This window comes from Cynocephalus volans, chromosome 3 (assembly GCF_027409185.1).
Source record: "Cynocephalus volans isolate mCynVol1 chromosome 3, mCynVol1.pri, whole genome shotgun sequence".
NCBI lineage: Eukaryota > Metazoa > Chordata > Mammalia > Dermoptera > Cynocephalidae > Cynocephalus > Cynocephalus volans.
Window position 1 is genome coordinate 102,965,302 of NC_084462.1, and position 23,111 is coordinate 102,988,412.

General features: G+C 41.8%; 1 protein-coding gene across 1 annotated transcript in view; it reads left to right on the forward strand.

Moving 5' to 3' along the window:
• Nucleotides 1-23,111, forward strand: part of RYR3 (ryanodine receptor 3) — a 491,041-nt gene that overhangs the window by 147,167 nt on the left and 320,763 nt on the right. Inside the window, exon 2 of the mRNA XM_063091474.1 lies at nt 10,130-10,249. Within this exon, the coding sequence (XP_062947544.1) occupies nt 10,130-10,249 (120 nt within the window). The remainder of the gene's footprint in view (nt 1-10,129; nt 10,250-23,111) is intronic.

Genomic DNA, 23,111 nt, shown 5'->3' on the forward strand with positions numbered 1-23,111 from the left:
GTGCAGCCCAAAAGCCTGTTTAAGCCAATGCATAAGATGAGATATTTATCCACTTAGAATGTGAGCTGCAGTAGGGAGGGTGCCTCACCTTTTCTGCTTACCACCATATGCCAGACCACAAAACAGGCTAGCACATAAGTCAGCATAAAGATATTTCTGAATGAACGTATGACTTAGTTCTGAATGGACCTAGAAAAGAATGGATGATTTTTTTAGAAACTAGTCCCGGACAGGATAGTTCATAGGGCTTTATGTACCATTAAATCATGAAAACACTTCTTTTGCCTGTAAGTAACCTGTTTTCAAAGACTTACTCTTCTAAATATCAACCCATACATTTCATTAAAATCAACTATCTTTAGCAACCATCCTTTCTGAAGGAGGCACAGTGTTCCCCAGCTATTAGATTTTGTTTGGAAATTACTGGGTGCTTTGTTCTTGCTATCAGATTTTACAACATCAGACAATAAATCGGGGTGACTGTGCACACACAGAGTATTCAGAGTGTCCTATCTGTTGGGTATTTTAGTTTGTTTACTCTTTCTACAAATATTGAAGGGGACAATTCCAGAAAGTACCCTAAGGCACGGCAAGTAAAAAGAATCTCAGAAACAGTTGTTTTTCAGAGACAAAAGTGGACGTACTATGGCCCACTTCCCTGAGCTTAAGTATTGTTAAAAGATCTGATTATTGGTAGGTTGTCATGTGTGAATTGTATGACCCAAAGAAGACATTATGCCTCACCCCAGTAGCAAAGGATCCCAGATCCAGGGATAAAAGCAAAGAAAAATGACTGAAAAACAAAGAATGGATTTCATAACACACAAATGCAGGTGTCATTGCACAATTCATCACAGCCTCAGTGGTGCCAGGATAGAGTCAGAGCTGGATGCTCTTCTGTCTCTCTGGGGTGACAATGCTTAGAGTGCATTAAGAAGGAGACACAGCCGCAAGCTCACCAGCATTTGAGGCATGAACATGGGAAGTCATATCTCCTTTATACAGTAAGATTCAAAGCAATATTAGATCCAGACACCAACATTTTCCTGCCAAAAATTTATTGTCAGCCCTTCTCTGAGGTTAGACAGTGAACATTGTGATTTGTTGTAGTGTTCTAGATTTCTCTCTTTCATTCTTCTCCCTGGCTGACATGTCTGAAGAAGAAAGAAACCAAAAGGATGTGTGCATGCTTCTGCCCCCAAAGATCTTAGAATTGAAGGATACAAATAGTAAAAATAATTGACATTTAGAACATACAAGTAGATGACCAGTGCCATTAATCCTTGTGAAATAATCTGTGGATGGTCTTGTTATTCCAAAAAGCCCATTTATTTTTCACATAAGAAGTGCATTTGGATAAAACAGAACAATGAGCTCTCACCCATGTCTTTGCATATATTTAGCAAGTAGCTGTAACTTTGTCAATTCCCTAAAATAGTGCCTGATGTTCAAGGTGAATGGGCAGGACACATCTTCCCTTTTAAAGCAATAAATGGTTATGGATTTTCCTCTGCAGTAACATCTGCACTTAAATGGGGACCATAAAATCTGCTGGCCTGTACCATGTCCCATGTGCTCCTGCTCATGAGCTTCTTGGTACCTGTGATGTGCAGATCTAACTATAGGGCTGTCATCAGCCGCCTGATTACTTACCTTCAATAGGGCTGTCAGCCGTGTTGCTTTGTCCTAGAATGCTCTTCGAGAATGACCCACAGAGAAGAGGGAGAGCCAAAGCACCCCAGTCTCCAACTCAGAGATGCAAACATAGCACTCTATTATTCCAGCCCTTGGGCTGCAAGCCAAGGTATAACAAAAAAGCAATAAGGATAGAGTAGGCGAACTCCATTCATTTCCAAGTTCAAAGTTCTTAAGCCAGAGGAATGTAGAGAGAACTTTACTTTGTCAGAGATGACCAATGACAATGCAAAATCGAAGCAAAGAGAGCTGAGGACAGTATATCCTTGTTCAGGGACAATCACTCAACACCACCACAAGCTGAATCTATGACAGGAATGGCCAGCGTGTGTGAACCACGTAACTTGGAGGGATGCTGCCATATGATATCCTTGGATTTTAATCACTTTTCCGCTTTTGCAGCAAGTTTTAGGCTGCTGTTCACTTCTCCCAGTGTCGTAGTCATTGGAAATAGAGAAATTTTGTTTTATTGGGTTTTTTTGTTTGTTTGTTTGTTTTAGCACTCTGACGCTCTCTCTGGCATTGTGTTCCATGATTTGGTTACTTTTCAATGTTGTTTGACCATGTGAGAGGGCTGGGAGCTATTTTTATCAGTGTCATCACCATGGGCCTTAGACAAACATGAATTCAGACCTATTGTTAAGGTCAGTCTGTTGGGGTAAGAGAGCCAGTTAGGCATCATGATAAAGAGGACAGACTCCTGATGCACACAGTCCTATGTTCAGGGTCTGGATATATCACTTACAAGCTGTGTGGCACTGAGCAAGTTATTTAACCTTTCTGTGCCTCTGCTGCTTTATATATCAAGTAGAGAGCAGGTTAGCACCTATAGGGTGCTTGTAAGGACTAAACTGTGATACTCTAACATGTTCCCAGCTTGGATGGAGAAGCAGAAGTTGTCTGGGGTTACCAGATAAAAACACACCCATTCAATAAATTATAATTGGGTATATAATATACATCAGGAACCATGCTAGTGAATATAAACATGAATCAGATGTGGGTCCTGCTTTCAAGGGTATGAAGTCTGCTGGGAGCTGTGGGAGAGAGAGCATGGATACAGACTGCCTGGACTGGATACCAGGCTGTACCCCTTGCTGTTGTGAGACCTTGGGCAACTTAGTGACTGCTCTAAACAGGGTTTCCTCATTTGTAAAATAGCACAGAACCTACATCACAGTGCTGATGTGAAGCTTAAATAAGTGGGTTATTGAATATAAAGCATGGTACCTGTCACATAGTCAGGGATCAGTAAATGTTAGCCATTTTTTAAACTAATAATATGGTTGGGGACAAGGCATGCATGTAAATAACCATAATGCAAGGAGTATGGTGATATTGCTATGAAAATTCCGAGAGAAGATGTTGGGAAAATAGAATAATCAGGCCCCCTCACCTTAGGTACAGTTGTGGGGGGGGGTGGAGGGTGCAGCGCATTCTTTGTAAGCAAATTTTGTGTGTGGGGGGGTGGAGTTAATGCACATGCGCAGCGCCATGACTTGGCTGGCATCTGCCTTGGGCATCCACGCTGTGCGCTGCCATGCTCTCTAACCTATGGCTTCCAAGTACCTGTTTTCCAGTTACCTAGCTCATAGACCTGCATGTGAGGGGTCTGGTGACCCAGCCTGGCGTGTGAGGGGTCTGGGGACCCAGCCTGGCATGTGAAGGGTTTGTGACCCAGTCTGGACAATGGGCTTGAGGGGTCTGCGAGCTCCAGCCCCAGCCCTAGCTCGACAATTGGCCCAGTCAGCAGGATTAAGGGCAGGTAAAAGAGCACCACGATTGGCGTAGTCTGCAACAAGATTCTGAGCAGGTACAGGAGCCAAAAGCCCTTGGAAGAAGGAGGAAACGTGGCTACTTTTGAATACGCTCTGCCCTATGACCACCTTCCTTTTGACTGGGATCAAGGCAGCACAGACCTGGTACTACAACACAAAACCCCTTGGGAAGGGAAGGAAATATGGCTGTCCTTGAGCATGTGGTGCCCAGTGGCCACCTTTCTGCTGACTGGAGCCTGGCTACTGCTGATCACTATGCTGCAAACTGATCAAGATTTGCAGCAGAAAGCAGAGTCATTGGAAGCATGGATGAATGTTCTGGAGGATGACATGCAATGACTGGCCACTCCTGCTTCTCACACCAGGGGAGACGACCAACCCAGTGGTGAGTTGGGGGAAACCGTGAGTCTCCAGGCACAGCCTGTTGTGCACAAGAAATTGAAACATGAGCAGCCTATGGGACCAGGTGGACAACCGGTAGGCGATCCATAAGTGACCCAGTTCACCACCTATGTCCTGTATACCCAGGTTGAACTGGTTGGCTTGGGAAGACAGTAAAGCAGCAGAAACAGGGAGAGACCCTGGCTGCTGCAGCTATGGGACCTAAGGGTGGGTGGTGTAACGTGCTCTGGAGATGATATAGTAAATACATGTCATGTTTGTCCAAAGGCAGAAGGCTCAGAGGGTGCCACTTAAACCTGATGGCTGGTCGGGTGTCATATAAACCCGAGACAAGAGTAGCTGAGTGAATGAAGTTATTCAAACTGTGGGCGAATGCTGCAGAACCGCTTGAGACTGTGAGTGAATAGCTGTTGTAAGCCAAGCTGATTCAAGAAATTCAGGAGCCAGGGATGGGGCAGCTAGATGCTAATAGCCAAGACAATGAAAAGGCCCCGAGGGCATTTCAGAAGTTTGGGAGAGCACCCCTCCCATTACAGAGGCCTAGGAGAACTTAGTTTCTCCAGAGGACAGACCTGAGGCACTGCTGCCCTCAGCAAACTGTTCCCTGCATCCCAACTGCTCTGGCTGGAGCAAATCCTGCCTTAGCACCTCCAAAGAGCAAAAGCTGAAAACCTTGGTGACATTCATGTTGTGTTAAGTTTGCAGGTCAGCAGTATGTGAGAGCAGTGGAGGCATGGCAGCCTCCACCTAGATTTCAGAAGATGTATGAAAAAGCCGGGGGACTCAGGCGGAGACCTTCTGCAAGAGTGGAGCCGCTGCAGAGGTCATCTACAGAGCAATGTGGAGCACAAACGTGGGGTGGGAGTCCCCACAGAGAACCCCCACTGAAGAAATGTCTAGTGGGCCCAGGATGGCGGGACTGCCACCAGGAGCCCAGAACCATGGGGCTGCTGGCAGTGTGCAGTGCCAGCCTGGAAAAGCAGCAGGCACCAGGGCTGCTCAATGGGCTACACTTGATGGAGCTGTAGCAGCAAGGTTGCCCAATGCTTTAGGGGTCCAGGTGCCCCAGTGTGCTTAACGTTTGCCCTGTTTGGGTTTTGGATTTGTTTGGGGCCTGTTTTTCCTTTCTATTCCTCCCTTCTGGAATGGGAATGTGTACTCAATGTCTGTCCCACTGTATCTTGGAAGTAGATAAATTGTTTTTGACTCTTTACAGGTTCATGGCTGAAAGGAGTTTTGCCTTTAGTCTCAGATGAGACTTTGGACTTTTGAGTTGGTGCTGGAACAAATTAAGGACTTTTGGGACTGGGATGGAATGTGTAATATGTAAATGTAGGGGTCATTTATCCTCGCTAAGGGAACATCGCGGAAGATTCTGAACGTGTAGATTGTACGGCGAGGGACCCTGAAGGGGTGGATTGTTGGGAAAATAGAATAATTTAATCAGCCCCCCTCACTTTAGGTACGGTTGGGGGTGGTGCAGTGCATTCTTTGTAAGCAAATTGTGTGTGGGGGTGGGGTTAGTGCACGTGCGTGGTGCCATGACTTGACTCGTGTCTGCCTCAGGCGTCTGCACTGTGCACAGCCATGCTCTCTAAACTATGGCTTTCAAGGACTTGTTTACCAGTTACTTAGCTCATAGACCTGCACATGAGGGGTCTGGTGACCCAGCCTGGCGTGTAAGGGGTCTGGTGATCCAGCCTGGCATACGAAGGGTTTGTGACCCAGTCTGGACAATTGAGTTGAGGGGTCTGTGAGCTCCAGCCCCAGCCCTAGCTCGACAATTGGCCTAGTCGGCAGGATTATGGGCAGGTAAAAGACCACAACAGAGGAGAAATACTTGGGCTTCATAAAGTATTGTGGTATTTGAACTAAGCTTGGGAGGATAGGTAGTATTTTAACATAGGCAAATCAGGGCAACTTTGGTTTTAGAGATAGCATGAGTAAGGGCATAGAGGTAGAGAAACCCAAGGAACTCTGCAGGGAAGAAGTTGGGAACGTAAGTTGGGAATCTGGAAGTCCTCAGATGCTAGGGCAAGAAGTTTGTTTTGTGAGCAGAGAATAGAGAGACATTGAAGATTTCAGCAAGAAAATGATAAGGTCAGAGCTATGCCTCTGGTAACAATCCAGAGTGAGAATGTTCTTCATGTTATAATAGCCATGTCTTGGTCTCTAGACATCCAGTCTCTCCTTCCTCTGGCCCATTTGCTATAAGACAGCAGAGAGGGAGGACCTAGAGAAATGAAATGACAACAGTCGAACCTGTGTTGCCCAGAAGTTGGATGTGCCATTAACAAACATGAGGGACATAAAAGGAAAGGTCGACTGAAAAGGAAGCCTTGTAGTGCATTGGGGCATATTGATTTGAGGTATTGATAAGTCCAGGGATAAAGTTAGGAATCCGTAGAGGTTTGGAGCCCTAGAGCGCCACCAGATTCAGGTACAGATTGCGTAACAGCTCCTCAGAAGTGAGGCTGGAGCCTGAAGAATGGCTGAGATTGCCAAGGGAAAATGACAAAGACCAATTCCTGGGCAATCCCTATATTTAGGGGTGGCAGGAGAAAGTAGAGACGGGAAGGATCTGTCAGAAAGGTAGGAGAACTAGGGGAATACAGAGTTTAATGTGGGAATGAAAGGGTTTCAATAAGGAGCATTTTAGGGAGCCTGGCATGACTTATTGGGGAGATAGTAAGGCAATAGGAATGAAGGAGAAACAAAGCTTAGAGGACTCGGGTAGAACACAACTGTGGGGACACTTTAAAACCTAGGCAGAGACATTTGACTTATTTGGTAGAAAGCAGGAAACCTTTATGTGATCTTAAAGATATTATTTCCTTGGGACTCACGAGATTCATACTTCTCACCCTTAAGGGCAAGGGCTGGATCTGAAAGGTCTTATTCTCTCCTCCTATTACCAATTACTGTGCCCTCCCACTTAGCACTTTCTTCTCTTTATTGTCTCTCTCTCTCAAAGATGGGAGGTATGGGTATTTGATATTGACTGAGTTGAATCCACTGTGAGTCCTACAAGACAGGGAAGGTTTTATGGTCTTGTTCCAGTGAAATCAGAGTTGAAGTGAGCTGAAAATAAGGAACCAGGAAACCGTAAATTTATAGTGGCACAAAACCCCAAAGTTATGTTATTTTTCTCTAACTGTTATGTTAACAGTTCTTCCTAAGGCAGAGGAAATAAGGGAGGTGGGGTTGTCTTCTAGGAAATGGAGGTTTGATGAGGCAGAGTAGGCCCAGTGAAAACTGGGAAAGAACCAAGAAAGAGAGAAGATTGGATTCATAGGGTGGGATAGTCTAGTTTTGGAATCTGGGAATGAATCATTCTAGGTTATGACAAGGAAAGTTCATTATAGTGTTACTAAAACACAGTAGGAACCGTGAGATCAAGGTGTTCGTTTTGAACCGGTCATCTGCATAAACCTTAAAGTTACTTGGGACAATAGCCGAAGTGGAAGAAAGCTGTGAGCTAGCCTTTCAGCCCTCAGCTCCATTATCGTAGTATTAGTGGATCTTATAAACCCTCATGTGCCGTAGAGTATCCTAGCGGAAGGCTTTGCCATGGGACATGTATGTTGAATTTGCACAAAAATTTTTATCTAATTTTGTGAATGTTGGGAAAAGTAAGGTGTTGGCAGATTGCCAAAGAAGATGTGGTGGGCGGTGGGTGGCTATCACATACCTCGAAATAGAGGAGGTTTTGCACATGGGTGGGAGAGTAATTGTCTGCATTTAGCACCAGCCATGTAAAAATGCAAGCTTCTGGGGAGAGGAGATAGGAGATGGGGAAGAACTTGCAACCTCCAAAGAAGGGGGCTTCCTTGGATATGTGTCCTTGAGCAATGCCCAGATTTGATGTAAGCACAGCGAGAATGGAAGAGAGTTAGTAAGTTTAAGGTGAGAAAGTACAAATTAGTACAGACGAGTAAACTGAAAGGCCAGCAAGTGGAGGGGCTTGTGTCCTGTATTTTACTAGTGAGTGATAGAAGTAATGAGATGGGTTGAATTAACTCATCTCATGATTTCAAATGGAATTTGGTACAAAGATGTCAAGCACCCCAGGGCTCCAGATATCTGTCTGTTCTAGGCTTATGGAGGTAATAACCGCTGTATGGAGCAAAGGCTGGTGCAGGCTGCCACTCCAGATGGTGTCTGCAGCCAGGTCAGCCTTGAGCAGGAGGTTCCAGCAGAACATGGGAAAAGTGAAAAGTGTTTAGAGAAATATCAGGTTGGCCAGTCTGACACCCCTCCGTGTGTCACCCAGAGCGCCGACCTAGGAACGTGCTGAGACAAGGCTGCTGTTCAGCTAATGCTTATTCAATCAGGGCAGGTTTGTTTATTGTATTAGTTTCTTTGCAGATTAGGTTATAAGGATATGAATTATAGGGCAGGGAAATTTCAGGAGACAAATAGAGAGACCCCAACACAGCTAGTGCAAGGTCAAGCCAAGGTGGTTTGGGCACCTTGGGATGTAAAGGGAAAGGGAAATGAGATCTCAGAAAGAGAACCTCAAGGGCACACGTTGAAGGGAAAACTTTATCAACTTTTACCAGTTCATGAAAAACCTGCTCCATAACACACTCCTATGATTTCCAAATGCTTCTTATATTATTATTTTTTCCACTGATGAATTGTGCATGGTGCATGAACTTCCATGGTCCCTGCTTCCCAGTGCAAGTAGCACCCCTCAGTTATTCTGATGGCTAGAAGGACCTCCTATGGCCAGTGCCCTTCAGGAAGATCATATCATATCACCCCAGGGTGATGTCTGATCTAGGGGGAAGCTTTACTTGGGGAAAAATTTCATTTTCTTCAGAGATTTTACTGAACCTACATCTTATAAGCAGTGATATTCTGGAGTTTTCTTCTGTCTCAGTTAAAACAAAGACCATGAATTCTGACTTAACTGTAAGCAAAGGCTCCTGAATTTATTACTGACTACATTTGATAATGACCAGTGACATTTCAGTGCTGAGAAAACTCTGGAGCTATTTTTCCCAGTCTTCTTTTGCACAACTTCAACTTGCGGCTTCTTGCATTCTCCTGTAGCCCCTCACCTGTCTCTGGGCACCAGCAGACATCTTTGTGGAGGTCTGGTACTAGCAAATCTCCTCACACTCCCACCAGGTGGGAGGATTTTATTTTTTCATTTGACAGGCACATCACAGACAGTTTAAGAAAAACCATTTCTACTGAATCTGCCTTTCCAATACTCTGACAAACACTAACCCTCAGGGGACACAGGGGTAAGAAAGAGGCATAGATGAGTTAATGCCAAGGAGGAACTAGCTCTGTTCTTTGGTTACTTCTTCAACTTAACCACATGTGTGGATCTTTATGACATTTGAAATCCAAAGTCAAATGGTGGTGGATAGAGAGCATGGGCTGGAGGATTGGAGGAGCAAGAGTGGAAGAATTGGCGATGACAGTGTTTTCTCAGCCTCAGGGAGGGCTGTGCAAGAGTGAGCATGTCAGCATCAGGGGGTCTGCCTCTTTCCCAGGACCATCAGCAAGAGCAATGCCATTAAAATGAGGTCTGTGACTTTTAGGAGGGCTGCTTTTGAGAATGATGTATAGGAGGGAGGTCACCTCTGCCTTCCATTCTGGACCTTCAAGGGTCGTTTCAATCTTCCTTTCCTGTGGGTCTAAAACTCATCTCCTTTTCTTCCACATCTTCTGCCATCTCTGGCCAATGTGTTGCCCACGGCATGCACCCCCTTTCCCCAGCAAAGCTCATCTTCTGTTGCCTCCTCCACCACCTGACATGACTTTGCCTCCACTGATCCCACCTCCCTCTGAACTCTTCCGCATTCTGTTCCCCTCAATCACATCTTATTGTTTTTCTCCATATTCGGAGAGATTGCTTAGGTTTCATATCCACCCAAGTTTTGAAATTGTCTGCTCCCCTAGATTGTATGCCTTATGTAGATCTCAGCAGCAGGGCACATGCTATATATGTACGTAGGACGTCTGTTCCATGTGCTTGCCCCCCACTGACCTCACCCCAGAATTGAGTAGGGCCCTTTCTAATGGTAGATGCTCAGTGATACCATGTAAATACAGGCATGTGAATAAAAGACCCTCCTTTCCTGATCACGTTTTTAAAAAATAAAACAAAAAAACCCTGTTATTAGATCTTGGTGCTTAACTGATTCAGACATAGCAAGGTGACATGGGGGCCTGGTTCAGTGTGGGGCAGGTGAGATATCCCTCACCACTCACAGGTGTGTATGTTCTCCTGGCAGGAAGATGAAGTGGTCCTCCAGTGCATCGCCACCATTCACAAGGAGCAAAGGAAGTTCTGCCTGGCTGCCGAGGGACTTGGGAATCGCCTCTGCTTCTTGGAACCCACGTCAGAAGCCAAGGTGAGATGGTCTGCCCTGCACCTTTCCCCTGGCCTCCCAAGCAGTCATGGAGGGGAAGGGGCAGCCCAGGCAGGAGATGGTGAGGACATTTATTTATTTATTTATTATTATTTATTTATTTTATTTATTTTTTTTTTAAGATGACCGGTAAGGGGATCTTAACCCTTGACTTGGTGTTGTCAGCACCACGCTCAGCCAGTGAGCGAACCGGCCATCCGTATATGGGATCTGAACCCGGGGCCTTGGTGTTATCAGCACCGCACTCTCCCGAGTGAGCCACGGGCCGGCCCGAGGTGAGGACATTTAAAAGGACACATTTATTTTTAAAATGGGAAGCAGATGAGGTTTAAAATCTCTCTCCCCCAGCCCAGGAAATGATGAAGTAGGAACCCAGAGCAGTGTAGAGAATTAGTGTCAGTGTCGTCCAGGGCACCAGGGATGCCTCCAGCTCACTGTCAGCACTGCCGGGGGAGGTTCTGTTAATACTCCCAGACGTCTTTTTTGTTGTTGTTAATTCCTAGAAATCTGAGTGCATGTTCTTTACTCGCAGCTGTCATTTCATTGCTGCAGGGACACACAGATGCTCAAGCCCATGTTTTACAGTGAGCATACCCCTTTCAGCTCTGAGATTGTTGTAACTGTCTGCCCTCTGTGACCCAAGGGCAGAGAGCACCGCTCGTTCTGGTTCCTGTCTGTGTGGTGGCATGTAACATCATGTCTCTTCAGCCAAACTTATCTTCCTCCATTTTCAGACTGTTTATACTTTCCAAGAGCTGTACGTCAAGTGGGTCTGTGTGCTCAGCATTCTACAGTACTTTGCAGTCCCGGCAAGACCTATTAGTCAGGGTTCTCCAGAGAACCAAAACCAATAAGAAAGATGGATGGACAGATGGACAGATAGATGGATTGATGGAGATTTCTTTTAAGAAGTTGGCTCCTGCAGTTGTGGGGGCTAGTGAGTCTGAAATCTGTAGGTCAGATCAGCAGGCTAGAAACTCAGGCAGGAGATAATGCTTCTTCTCCAGGAAACTCAGTTGTTGTTAATCACATCTACAAAATATCTTCACATTGAAACCTAGATTGGCGTTTGATTAAATAACTGGGTACTATGGCCTAGCCAAGTTGACACACAACCGACCATCACACCCTTTAAACTCTATTTTTCTCACAGAACTATTTTTTTTTTCAGTCAGGCAATGGTTGCATTTTCCAGGAGGCCCACCTATTGGCATGTCATCTTTCACACAGATGCATACACACGGGCACACACACACAGAGTTTGGCCAAATCCCAGAACACCAGGCATGCAGTGTGATGGCCTTGTGTCATTATGTTATTGCTTTCTCCCCACATGAGGGTCACTGATCCCCGCAGACAGACAGCAGCCAGTACTGGTGGGACAGAGTCCTGTTAAAATAAATGGCATAGAAGAGAGGCAAGGAAGGTTTGCATCTCTTTAAAGGTCTCATGCTTTATTTCCCTGAGGCCTTTTCTCATTGGCTTTTGTTTGTATCCAGGTACTTTTCATTCCCAGCAGTCTGGGATAATAGGAAGCTCATTAGATTAGAAGTCACAAAGTTAATTCCCAACCATTAGCTAGTCATGTGACCACAGACAAGTCACTCAACCTTCTTGTCAGTTTTCTCATCTGCCAAATGACGTGCAGTGTGATGCCGTGGAAGAGAGCTGGCCTAAATTAGAGACCGAGTGGTACCGTTTTCTAGTTGTGCATCAAGTGCATGTGGGGCACAGGCTCTGGAGCCAGACTGTCAGGGTTTGAATCTTTTCTCCACCACTTACCAGCTAAGACAGGACCTTGGACAAGAGGCCTCAGCTTGCCGAGCTTAGTTTCCTCATCTGCTCAGTGAGAATTTAATAGTAACCCCCTCGTAAGGTTGTTCTTAAGATTAAATGAGGTAAACATGTGAAGTGCCTAGTGCTTTGGAAGTTCTATGTTTTGTGTTTTGTAAGTTCTAGTTATTATCATTTTATATTAGGCAAGACATTTAAGCTGGGACTCAGTTCATTATCTGTAAAATAAGGAAAACTAATTATCTGTCAAAGGGACTTTGAAAATAAAGAGAAATATTATATATAAAGTACATAGTACTGAACCTAATATGGCACATTTAATAATAGCTTGAGTTGATAATAATACTAAGTATAATATTGTTATCCCTTTTGACTTACAAAATCTGATTTTGTGTGAAAGGCAGAAAGATCGTGGATCAACGCTTGAACTTATAAAATCTTGAGCTTTAAAATGAAAGTCTTAGATTAAAGATTCATTTAACTATAAAATTACATAATTCTATAAATGTGACTCTGTATTTATAATTGTTTTACTTAAGCCAGATTATAAACAACCACAGGTTGTAACCTAAGAAGGCTTTCTATCCCCCAGCTGTAAAAATAATAAGCCATACCACTGATAAATGCATTAGGGATGAGAAAATCTTTACTAACACCCACTTGACTAAGTGATTGTTCTTATTTTAACTTTTTATTCTAAATTTAAAACAAGAGAACAAGACTGAAGAATTTTTAAAAGAGATAATTTTACCACTTTGTCACAACTATTTTCATTTTTGGTTTTCAATTAGCCTTTGCCTATATGTACCTGTACTTTTTCAAAATTGCACTCATAGTGGATATTCAGACATTCTGCTTTTTTTTCTTTAATATTTCAGCCACTTCCCTATTGCTGTGTAGTCTTCATGGATGTTAAAAAAAATTCATGCATGTGGTTTTCTTGGTTTATTTTAGATTTCTGGAGTATATGTCTAGGAGTAGAATTAATGGTGTCAGAAACATGAACAATATTAAGCTGCTTTCCTGAAAAGATATGCCTATCATTAGAGTTGACATGCTGTCATTGCACGAATGTGTGTCTCTTTTATATGTAGCATGAGGGAAGTGCACAGGGAGAGTTGTTACAGAGAAACAGGGTCAAGTTCATGGAAAGGATAAAGTACATATTCAGAATTTCCTACCACCATTCCTGGGAGCAGCCTGCTCAATGAACCCATTTTCTGGGAGCTTCTTTCTTTCCTATGGTCAGCTGCAAGTATGCACACCTCTCTTTTGGCAGCCTTTCCCCTCCCTTTTCACTAAAGAGTTCCCCTAATTCTCTACCATCAAATTTTACAACCAGTTGTGCCATTTTTAGGTACTTGGAGCCTTATGTAAGTCATGCTATGAGGTGAGTAGGTGTATTCCTGAGCCTGACAATGGACACAGGCACAGACATCAAACACCATTCTTATCAGCTGGCTACAGGGCCGACCAGTGACCTTGGGCATTCCTAGTCAAGGGTATTTCGAGCTAGTTGAGACTCAGAGATAAAAGTGAAATGAACTCTAGGAAGAAGAAAGAGCTCAGAGAAAGAAGAAATGAGATAAGGTGCTCAAAAGATATTCTTAGTGTATGAGCCCTGAGAAAAGATCATATGGGAGCGAGAAATGAGAAGGTAAAAGAAAAATGAGCTAAAGTATAAGAAGAACATTAGCACTTGCTGTAGACATGAAGGCTCTTAGCATCGGGAGTTTGTTCATGACTTCAATTCCCAGATGCTGTGGCCCACCCTTCCTTGAAGGTCTCCTGAAACTACTCATGCCAGTGGATGGGAGCACTCTTATGCAGCTTCTCTTTCATATAAGCACAGGCTCGAGAATTAAAAGTTATCTTGTTTTGTAGGAAAGACTCAGAGCTATAACCAAAGACCAGGGAACATGGAGAGGAAACAATCCTTTTTTATTTTATTAATAGCAACAAATGTTTATTTACTGTTATCGTAAAGTAGAAAATGTGTTCCTAGGCACCAGGAATTTAATATTTTTCCTTTGGTCCTTTATCTTGTACCTTACCTATCTGGTATCTGTAGTGCCCACTGGAGGGGGAGGGTCTTCTTTGGTTCAACTTAACATCCAGATTCTTAAGACTCTCATAGACCACTTAGCACCAGTCTTCTCAGAAGGATGTAGGACAGGAACCACGGCTTGCCAGCCAGGACATGTCAGGTACTGCTCTTCTGTAGAAATCCTTGCAGCAGTCCAGGGACTGGCTTCTGAATCCCCCACCCCCAGATGACAGCTTAGGAGCAAAGGGATGAGGTCCACATCAGGCAAGTGTGAGGGTCACCATGGCTGAAAAGCCTCCTGTATCAGAGGAGCCAATATATCAGTAACAATTCCACAGGCATAGCTTTTGGTGACCCCACAAAGGATAGGCTCAGCTGCAAGAGCCACTGTACTCAGGCAATTGCAAAGACATGGCTTCCTATAAGGTACTTAGAGTCTTCTCAGTGCAGATGTAGGCTACCAATCAGATTTTCACCACAAGCAATATACACTGACAATATAATTAACTTAACAGTTTCATCAGGTTGTCCTGGGAACAAAACTGGAGAGTTAACTGAAGGTCAAATTCTCATACAGAAGGGAAAAAAAATTTCTAACCCCTTATTCCACCATAATCTTCATTGATGACAGTTACTGTGGCCTTGTCAGATGTATATGGAACCACAATACCTTTCCAAATCCCATCTTCTTCCTTCCTTAATAATATATTATTATTAAAAAGTGGGAAGAATATGAGAACATTTTGTTTAAAATCAGTTTCAACAGACCAAGGTTTGTTTCATTGATTTTAGTGATGAGAAAACTGAAATAGATGGAGCGAAACCATTTACCCTACTGCTCTTTAAAAGACAGCGGCATGTCTAAAGTCTTCGGGCTCCAGGTACCTAATAATGAAGTTCTACCTCTCTTTGGGGGAACACTTTGTCTGTCTTACTGAGCATGCCTATTCAAACTGAAAAATCCAATTTTCAAATAGAAAACTTCCACAGGAAATCTTATTCCTGTTGTTTTTAAATAAAGGAGGACAGCCTGCTATCGTTTCTGAGAGTTGTAAAGGCTCTCAAGACCCAGGATTAAACATTAGCTATTGTGCAAACACCATTATGTAAATGACCTAAATTAAGATTGAATTCTTGGCTAAAAATATTTTCTATCGTTTTCATAATCTTTAGCTCAGAAGTAGATTTACTGCTTACTCCTAAAAAATTGTCTGTGCAAATTTGCAGAGACAGATATTTAGCCTGAAGTTGTACTCTCTTCTTTAAACTTCTGATTTATATTTTAGTATGTACTATTATCTGTGGACCTGAGATCTTACGAAAGGTCAAACTGTTGTGAAACTTATTTCAAAAACTTCCCTTGTCATGTAATATGAAGAGACTTATCAGTTAAGATTTTGATTTTTTTTTTTTTTTTAACATTTATCAGGCATCATGTGCTATATTCCACTACTGCAGCGGGGGCTCTCCATTAACCTTTACAACCCTACAAAGCAAACATTGTCCTCGTTTATAGAGAGGAAATAAGAATTTTAACAAAGTTAAGTGACTTCCCCAAAACTTATTCATTCCAAACTTGAATCACTACCTAATTTCTATCATATTCAGAAACAGAGTGTGTCATGGGTCCAAGTTACTTAGGGGTAAAGAAGCCATTTTACTCCCTGTAATCAGACTTCAAAAATACCCGGGGACATATCCATACCCTCTCCCACAACCTTTCTACATCTGTCCTATGAATGCCTGACATTCCAAAATTAGAAATACATATTTTGCTTAGATCAAACAGGAACTGTTAAAATTAAAATACTCTGAGCAAGCACATGAAGCAGTCTTAAATTTTTTACAGCTAATATTTTACAGAGTAAATAAGATTATCACATATTTTCTTTGAAGTAAGTTTATAAAGGGGTAAAAGACAGATTACTAAGTGCCTCTGTATTGGGATACAAGGCACAGAGACATGGTGAAATGGGAGGTTGCAGCATCCACTATATTATGATAGTTTACCTGTCTTCTCTCTGTCTTCCACCAGTCTGAGCACTCAAGTCAAGGACTCTGGAGAGCGCAGTGGTTAATAAAGATGATGCTCAAATCAGACTGCCTGGGCTGGTAATCCTGGCTCCACATTTAATAGCTGTGTGATCATGGGCAAATGGCTTTACCTCTTTCTGCCTCAGTTTCCTCATCTTTAAACCTGTGCTTATCTCATAGGATTATTATGAAGATTCAGTAATATGAGTTTTAATTGTGGAGTGCTTTACAGCAGTGCCTGACACATCAGAAGTACTGTTTAAGCAGTAGCCTTTGTTATCCCAAGCACAAAGTCAGACACACATTAGGTCCTCAGGAAATTTTTTAAACTTTTTTCAACATTTACTTGTGCGTATTTGTGGGGTACAGTGTGTTGCTTCAATACATGTATATACTGCACAATGATTCACTTAGTGTAGGTAGCATAAATTTTTACCCGTTAGTCTACCACCTCTCCTCATCCCTCTCCCCAGCCCCATCCTGGTCTCTGGTAGCCATTATTCTACTCTCTTTTTCAATGAGAACCGCTTTTTTATCTTTTGGATTCCACATGTCAGTGATATCATGCAGTATATGTCTTTCTATGCCTGACTTTCTTAATATGATGATTTCTAGTTTCATGTGTGTTGCTACAAATGATAGGATATCATTTTCTTTTACAGCTGAATAGTATTCCATTCTGTATATATAATACAGATTTCTTTTTTTATCCATTCATTTGTTGATGGGCATTTAGGTTGATTCCATCTCTTGGCTATTGTGAGTAATGTTGAAATAAACATGGGAGCACAGGTGTCTTTTGGATATATTGATTTCATTTCCTTTGGGTGTATACCCAGTAGTGGGACATCTGGGTTGTAAGGTGGATCTATTTTTAGTTCTCTAAGGAACCTCCATAATGTTTTCCACAATGGCTGTACCAGTTCACATTCCCACCAACAATGTAGGAGGGTTCCCTTTTCTCCACATCCTTGCCATGATTTTTTTTCTGTCTTATTGATAGATGATACCTCATTGTGGTTTTAATGTACATTTCCCTGATGGGTAATGATTTCGAGCATTTTTTCACATGCTTGTTGGCCATCTGTATGTCTTTTTTTGAGAAATGTCTATTCAGGTCCTTTGCCCATTTTTTAATTGGACTACTTGTTTTTTTGCTCTTGAGTTGTTTGAGTTCCTCACATATTCTGGATATTAGCCCCTCACTGATGTGTAGTTTGTGAACACTTTCTCCCATTCTGTAGGTTGTCTCTTCACTTTGTTGACAGTGTTGATTGACTCAGTTAAGTTGCCCATTTACTGAATTAGTTAAACTAATTAAATATTTTGAAGGCCTGGATTTGATTAGGAGGACATTTGTGACTTTTAAAATTGAAATATTGAGGAAAGTCAGAAAGAGTAAGTTAGATGAAAAGTGTTAAGCAATGAGTGGATGGTTTTAAAAAATAAAATGAATCAGTAGAATATAGGTTTCCATTATTATTGATTTCTAATTTAATTCTTATGTGGTCAGAGAACATACACTATATGATTACAGTCTTTTGCAATTTATTGGGACTTATTTTATGGCCCAGCATATGATCTATCTTGGTGAATGTTCCATGTGTTTTTTTTTTTTTTAAATTGTGTATGCCAAGTAGTGTTCAAATATTCTATATCCTTACTGAATTTTGCATATTTGTTCTATCAGTTCTGAGAAAGAGGTGTTAAAAACTGTAATTAAGGATTTTTCTTTGTCTTCCTTAGTTCTTCCAGTTTTGTTTCATGTATTTTAAAGCTCTGTTACTAGGTGAATATATTTAGGAGTTTTTTTTTTTTTTTTTTGTCTTTTTGATGGATGGATCCTTTTGTCATTGTCAAATAATCCTATTTATTCTTGGTCTTATAGTATACTTTGATATTAATATAGCCATAAACTTTCTTATGCTTACTGTTTGTGTGGCATATCTTTTTTCATTTTTTTGCCTTATTTATATCTTTATATTTAAAGTCCATCCCTTATAAACAGCATATAGATATGTGCTGTCCCCCCCCCAATTTTACTATCTCTAATCAGCATGTTCAGTCCATTTATATTTGTTGTGATAACTGATACTTTTGGGTTTTAGCCTACCATCCTGCTATTTGTTTTCTTTAGTCCTCCCAGAATTGTGTTCCTCTGTTCTCCTTCTCTGCCTCCTTTAGGAGAAATCAAACATTTTTTAGTATTACATTTTATCTCCTCTATTGGCTTTTTAGCTCTACCTCTTTGTATTATTTTTGAGTAGTTACTTTAGAGGTTACAAAATCTTAACCTATCACAATCTCCCTTGAATTAATACTCTACTACTTTCTTCATATCCTTTGTGTTATTATTGTCAGATATTTTATTTCTGCATTTTATAAAATGTGCAATACATTTTTAATTTTTTTCTTTATCTTTGATTTCTAGCAATATGAATGATGTTTTGATTGACATAGTTTGTTAAAAATTCATCCTGCCTGGGTTTTGCTGACCTTCGTGGATCTCTTGGAATTTTTCATGAAGTTTGGAATTTTGGAACCATTATTTTTTAAAATATTCTATCTGCCACATTTACTCTCTCTTTCTGGAACTCCAGTTTACTTATGTGTTAGATTATTTTATATTGTTCATAGGTCACTATGACTATGTTCATTTTTTCTTCAACTATTTTTATCTCTATGCTTCAGTCTAAATACTTCCTATCGACTTATTTTTAAGTTTATTGATTCTCTTCTTTGATATAAATGTGCTAATAACCCCCTTCGATGAATTTATTTCAGATATTTGATTTTTAAATTCTGAAGTTTCCATTTGTTTATTTCTAAGGTTTTACATATTCTTTTGAAGTTCTCTCTTCTCTCTCATTATTCTCTTTTTTCTGAGATAAATTTATTTATCTGGTAATAAATTTATTACCATATTTATGATAGTTATTTTAAATCCTTGACTGAATTGTCTGTAGGTCTGCTTCTAATGACTGATTTTTCTCTTGGTTATGAGTCACATTTTCCTTTTTCTTTGGATATGTAGTAATTTTTTTATTGTATACTGAATATTGTAGATGATATTTTGTAGTTATCCTGGATTCTGTTATCTTTCCCCTGAAGAGTATTTTATTTTGTTCTAGCACGCAGTTAAATTACTGATGGGTATTCTTGATCTTATGCCCACTTGGTCGCTTTTAGTTTTGTACTTAGTTCTAGGATGTAGTCCTTGGTCTCCAGATAGCCCTTCTGGGTTTTAAGGAAAAGCTTGAAGTATTTCCTAAACCCCTCTAAGTAGTGAGAATTGAACAAATCTTGACAGTCTAGATTAGTAGCTGCTGAAACCTTTGCTCACTTTTAGCATTCCAGCTGTTGCTTTCCATTGGCTCCTTGGAATATTGCCCTGTACAGCTCATGAGTTGGCCAAAAATTCAAGGGGAATTTGTACACTGATTTTGAGTTTTTGTCATCTGTGGTGGTTCCTTCCTTTCTAGCAGTCTCCTCTTTAATTTCCAGGTAATTGAAAATTCTGACAGCTTCAAATTCAGGCCTCTGACTCCATGGCCCTTGGGTCCTATGAACAAGGATGTACCCTCAGGGGAAATCTTAATTAAATGCAGATATTACCTGGCTGGCTCCCCACCTTTCAAGAGTCATATTCTCTCCAGCTTTAGGTTGTTCCCCAAGCCTTCAAGCGGTTATTTTTAATATTTACCTAGAATGTGTAATTGTTATTGGCGGGGGAGGGGGGGTTAGACTGTAAGCTTCTCCACCATTACCTGAACCAGACCCTCATCACTGAGTGTTCACTACTCTCTGAAGAAGTTGAGTGTTAAAAGAAGAAAAAATGGTTGTCAAAGAAGAATCTAGATAGTAAAGGAGGAGTTTCCATGATGAGAGACAAAAGCAAGCTTCTAGACAGAGAGGAAAGAGGTTCCAGGAAAGGAGAGATGAGGTTACAAAAAATAGAGAGAATTAATAGATGACATTATTAGTGAGGAGATTAAATTGAGTGAAGCTTTTGGCATATGCAGAAAGGGCTGGTGTTAAGAACAGAGATGAAGACCCAACCTTCATTTTTTTTTTTTGACCTTCAAATAAACGAGGAACTCATGTTCCACTGAATAGGGAGGAAAAAGGCAAGGAAAGAGAGAGCAGATCTGTAGGTTCTGAGCAGAAAGTTTTGGAGAGTGAGCTGCCTGGAGAAGAGTAGTAGAATTGCTAAGCAGTGTGAGGGCCTGGGTTGAGGGCCAGTTGAGATTGGTGACCATGAATTTTTAGTGCTACTGATTTTCTGGATGGTGTCATTTTCTGCAGAAGCCCTCAGCAGTCCCAGCACAGGCATGAAGAGAGTGGACAGTAAATTCAGCCAGGGTGGAAGTATTGCCAGGCAAGTGTGACAAACAACAAAGAGGCAAGAGAGTTTAGGAGATTGAACCCTGGAATCTTGTAATTTAAGCTGAATGAGGAGAGAACAAAATAAAGGAGTGAAAAGGTCTGAGGGACATAACTAGTAAAGAGAGTAGTTGAATGATCAAGCAGACAAGTTGGAAGATGAGTAGATGGTTAGACAGTGGGGTGTCTCAGTCAAAGGTTTCAGAGAACAGTTTGCTGAAAACAGGCTGCAGGTGAATGACCATGAGAGAGTGGCTGAAGTTGAGTACAGGAGATCATTGACAAAGAGGAGGCAAAATAACCACAAGGCCATAATATAAGATGGAGTATTCATTTATGCATTTGTTTCCTAGGGTTATTGCAACAAATTACTACAAACCTGGTGGCTTAAAATAACAAATGTATTCTCTTACCATTGTGGAGACCAGAAGTCTGAAATTGAGGTGTTGTCAGGGCCATGCTCCTTCTAGAGTCTCTAGGGGAGGATGCTTCCTTGCCTCTTCCAGTTTCTGGTAACCCCAGGCATTCCTCAGTTTTTGGAAGCATAACTCCAATCTCTGCCTCCATCTTTACATGGTCTTTTTCTCTGTATGTGACTCTGCTTTCACATGGCATTTTCCTTTTCTTATAAAAGATATCGGGAATATTGGATTAGGACCCACTTTACTGATTTCATATTAACTTGATTACATCTGCAAAGGCCCTATTTCTAAACAAGCTCATATTCACAGGTAAAAGGGGTTAGAACATCTGTATGTCTTTTGGGGTGACACTATTAAACTCATAGCAATGTGAATGTTCAAATCACAAGGAGCAGGAATGAAGAGGGGCCAGAGATTTCAATGAGGGAAGAAACAGACAAGGAAGTATACAGACAGCAAAGAGGACGGAAGTGGACGGTGATGCTGGCAGGTGCTAAAGCTTGAAGGAGGAGGAGTTAACAACTTCGTGGAAGAAGAAGAATCAGTGCTAGGAAGGAAAAGGACACAGACCCTACCATGTAAGCCTGAGTTATGTGAGATATGAGACAATGAGCAACATGGAATTGGGAGGTCCCCAAGGGAAGCGGGTCCTTTGGGAGGAGCAGGATTTCATTTGTTTAGGCTGGGAGTGCGAGGTGGTGCTCAGAGAGAAGCCGGGGTGGATAGTGGAGCATGTTAATCATGGAGCAGGTGTTCCAGCAGGTTTGGAAGGGGCAAGAGACTGGGTCATGGGATTGGAGGGTGAGAGCGTTAAGGAAATGAAAATACAGAAGAAGGAAAACAATATAGCAGAGGCTTTAGAGGGTGGTAGTTGTCTGAAGAAACAAGGGTACAAGCTTTCATGGGCTTAGTCCTGCAGTCTTCTGGAGGATGGTGGGCATGTAGTGGCATGCAGGAGATGGAGGCTGGGCAGTTATGCTGTAAGACCCAGACATCCTATTTCTCTAGGCTGCCAGAGTGCCTATTTGGAGGTGCAAGCCTTGCTGTCCAACATGTGGGGTAGGCAGAGGTAGGTGGGAGTATTTGGAATAATCTTGCACACATGGGTGGGATGGCCCTGAAGTGGGGTCCCAGGGAATCAGAGTAGGTGTCTGCATTGAGTAGCTGCTCTACATTGTGTTGTTCAAGCTGGGCCTGGAACTATTACTGTCGTGCAGGCAGGACAAAAAGGCACATTTCACATTGCTCCATATGTGAATACATCACATCGAAGGGTTGGGATATAATCCTAACTATTCTCAGATTCTGAAAAACATGGCTCCACATTCCAGTTCTTCCTAATTAGCAGCTGAACTGTTTCCTTTCAGAAAGTTTTCCTACCATTTCTACATTCACATTGTGCCCCATGCTCCACAATTTCTAACAGTCAAGAAATGGGGAAGGGAAACAGATACCCTCCAAAATGCCATAGAAGTCAAGTGCAGCACATGTCAAGTTTATTAATGCACTTGTCATTTGCTGGATCCATGGCTAAAAAGAAATAACAAGTCTAGCCTTTTAACTCTGAGATCTCTCCTTATCTATATTGTCCTCCTTCCTGCTTGAGTTATTAATACTGTCATGACAACTTACCTCCTTGAGGCAATACCACCGCACTCTTTTTATTTAAAGGCAATCTGTGCCTTAGTGGTGGAAATCTTCACAAAGAATTTATTCAGTGTGCAAAGTAGCACCATCACTCTGCTGTTCACTTGTCATTCACTTGTTCACAGCAGGCAAATGGCCCCAGGTGAATTATGAGCAGGTATTATTCCTACATGGCCACCTCTGCCATGCTTAGTACTTTGCTCTTCAGACCTAATAGTTTCTATTTTGGTCACGATTAGCGGTATTTTTTCTTCCTTCACCAACTCTTGAACTTACTAATTAGATCACAAAGACTTGCTCTTTTTTTTTTGCTGTGAATAGAACATCTCTTTTCCAGTTGTTGCTTTCTCAGGCAAGAAAAATGCACTGCATTTGTGTTAGAACTTGATTCTGAAGAACCCAAGCCCTGTTACATCTACCATCTTTATTCTTCCTGGGAGTAAACCAAACCTGGGGATAAAACAAGTCATAGCTATTATGACTTTTTGTATAATCTTTTGAAGTTATGTGCACACTT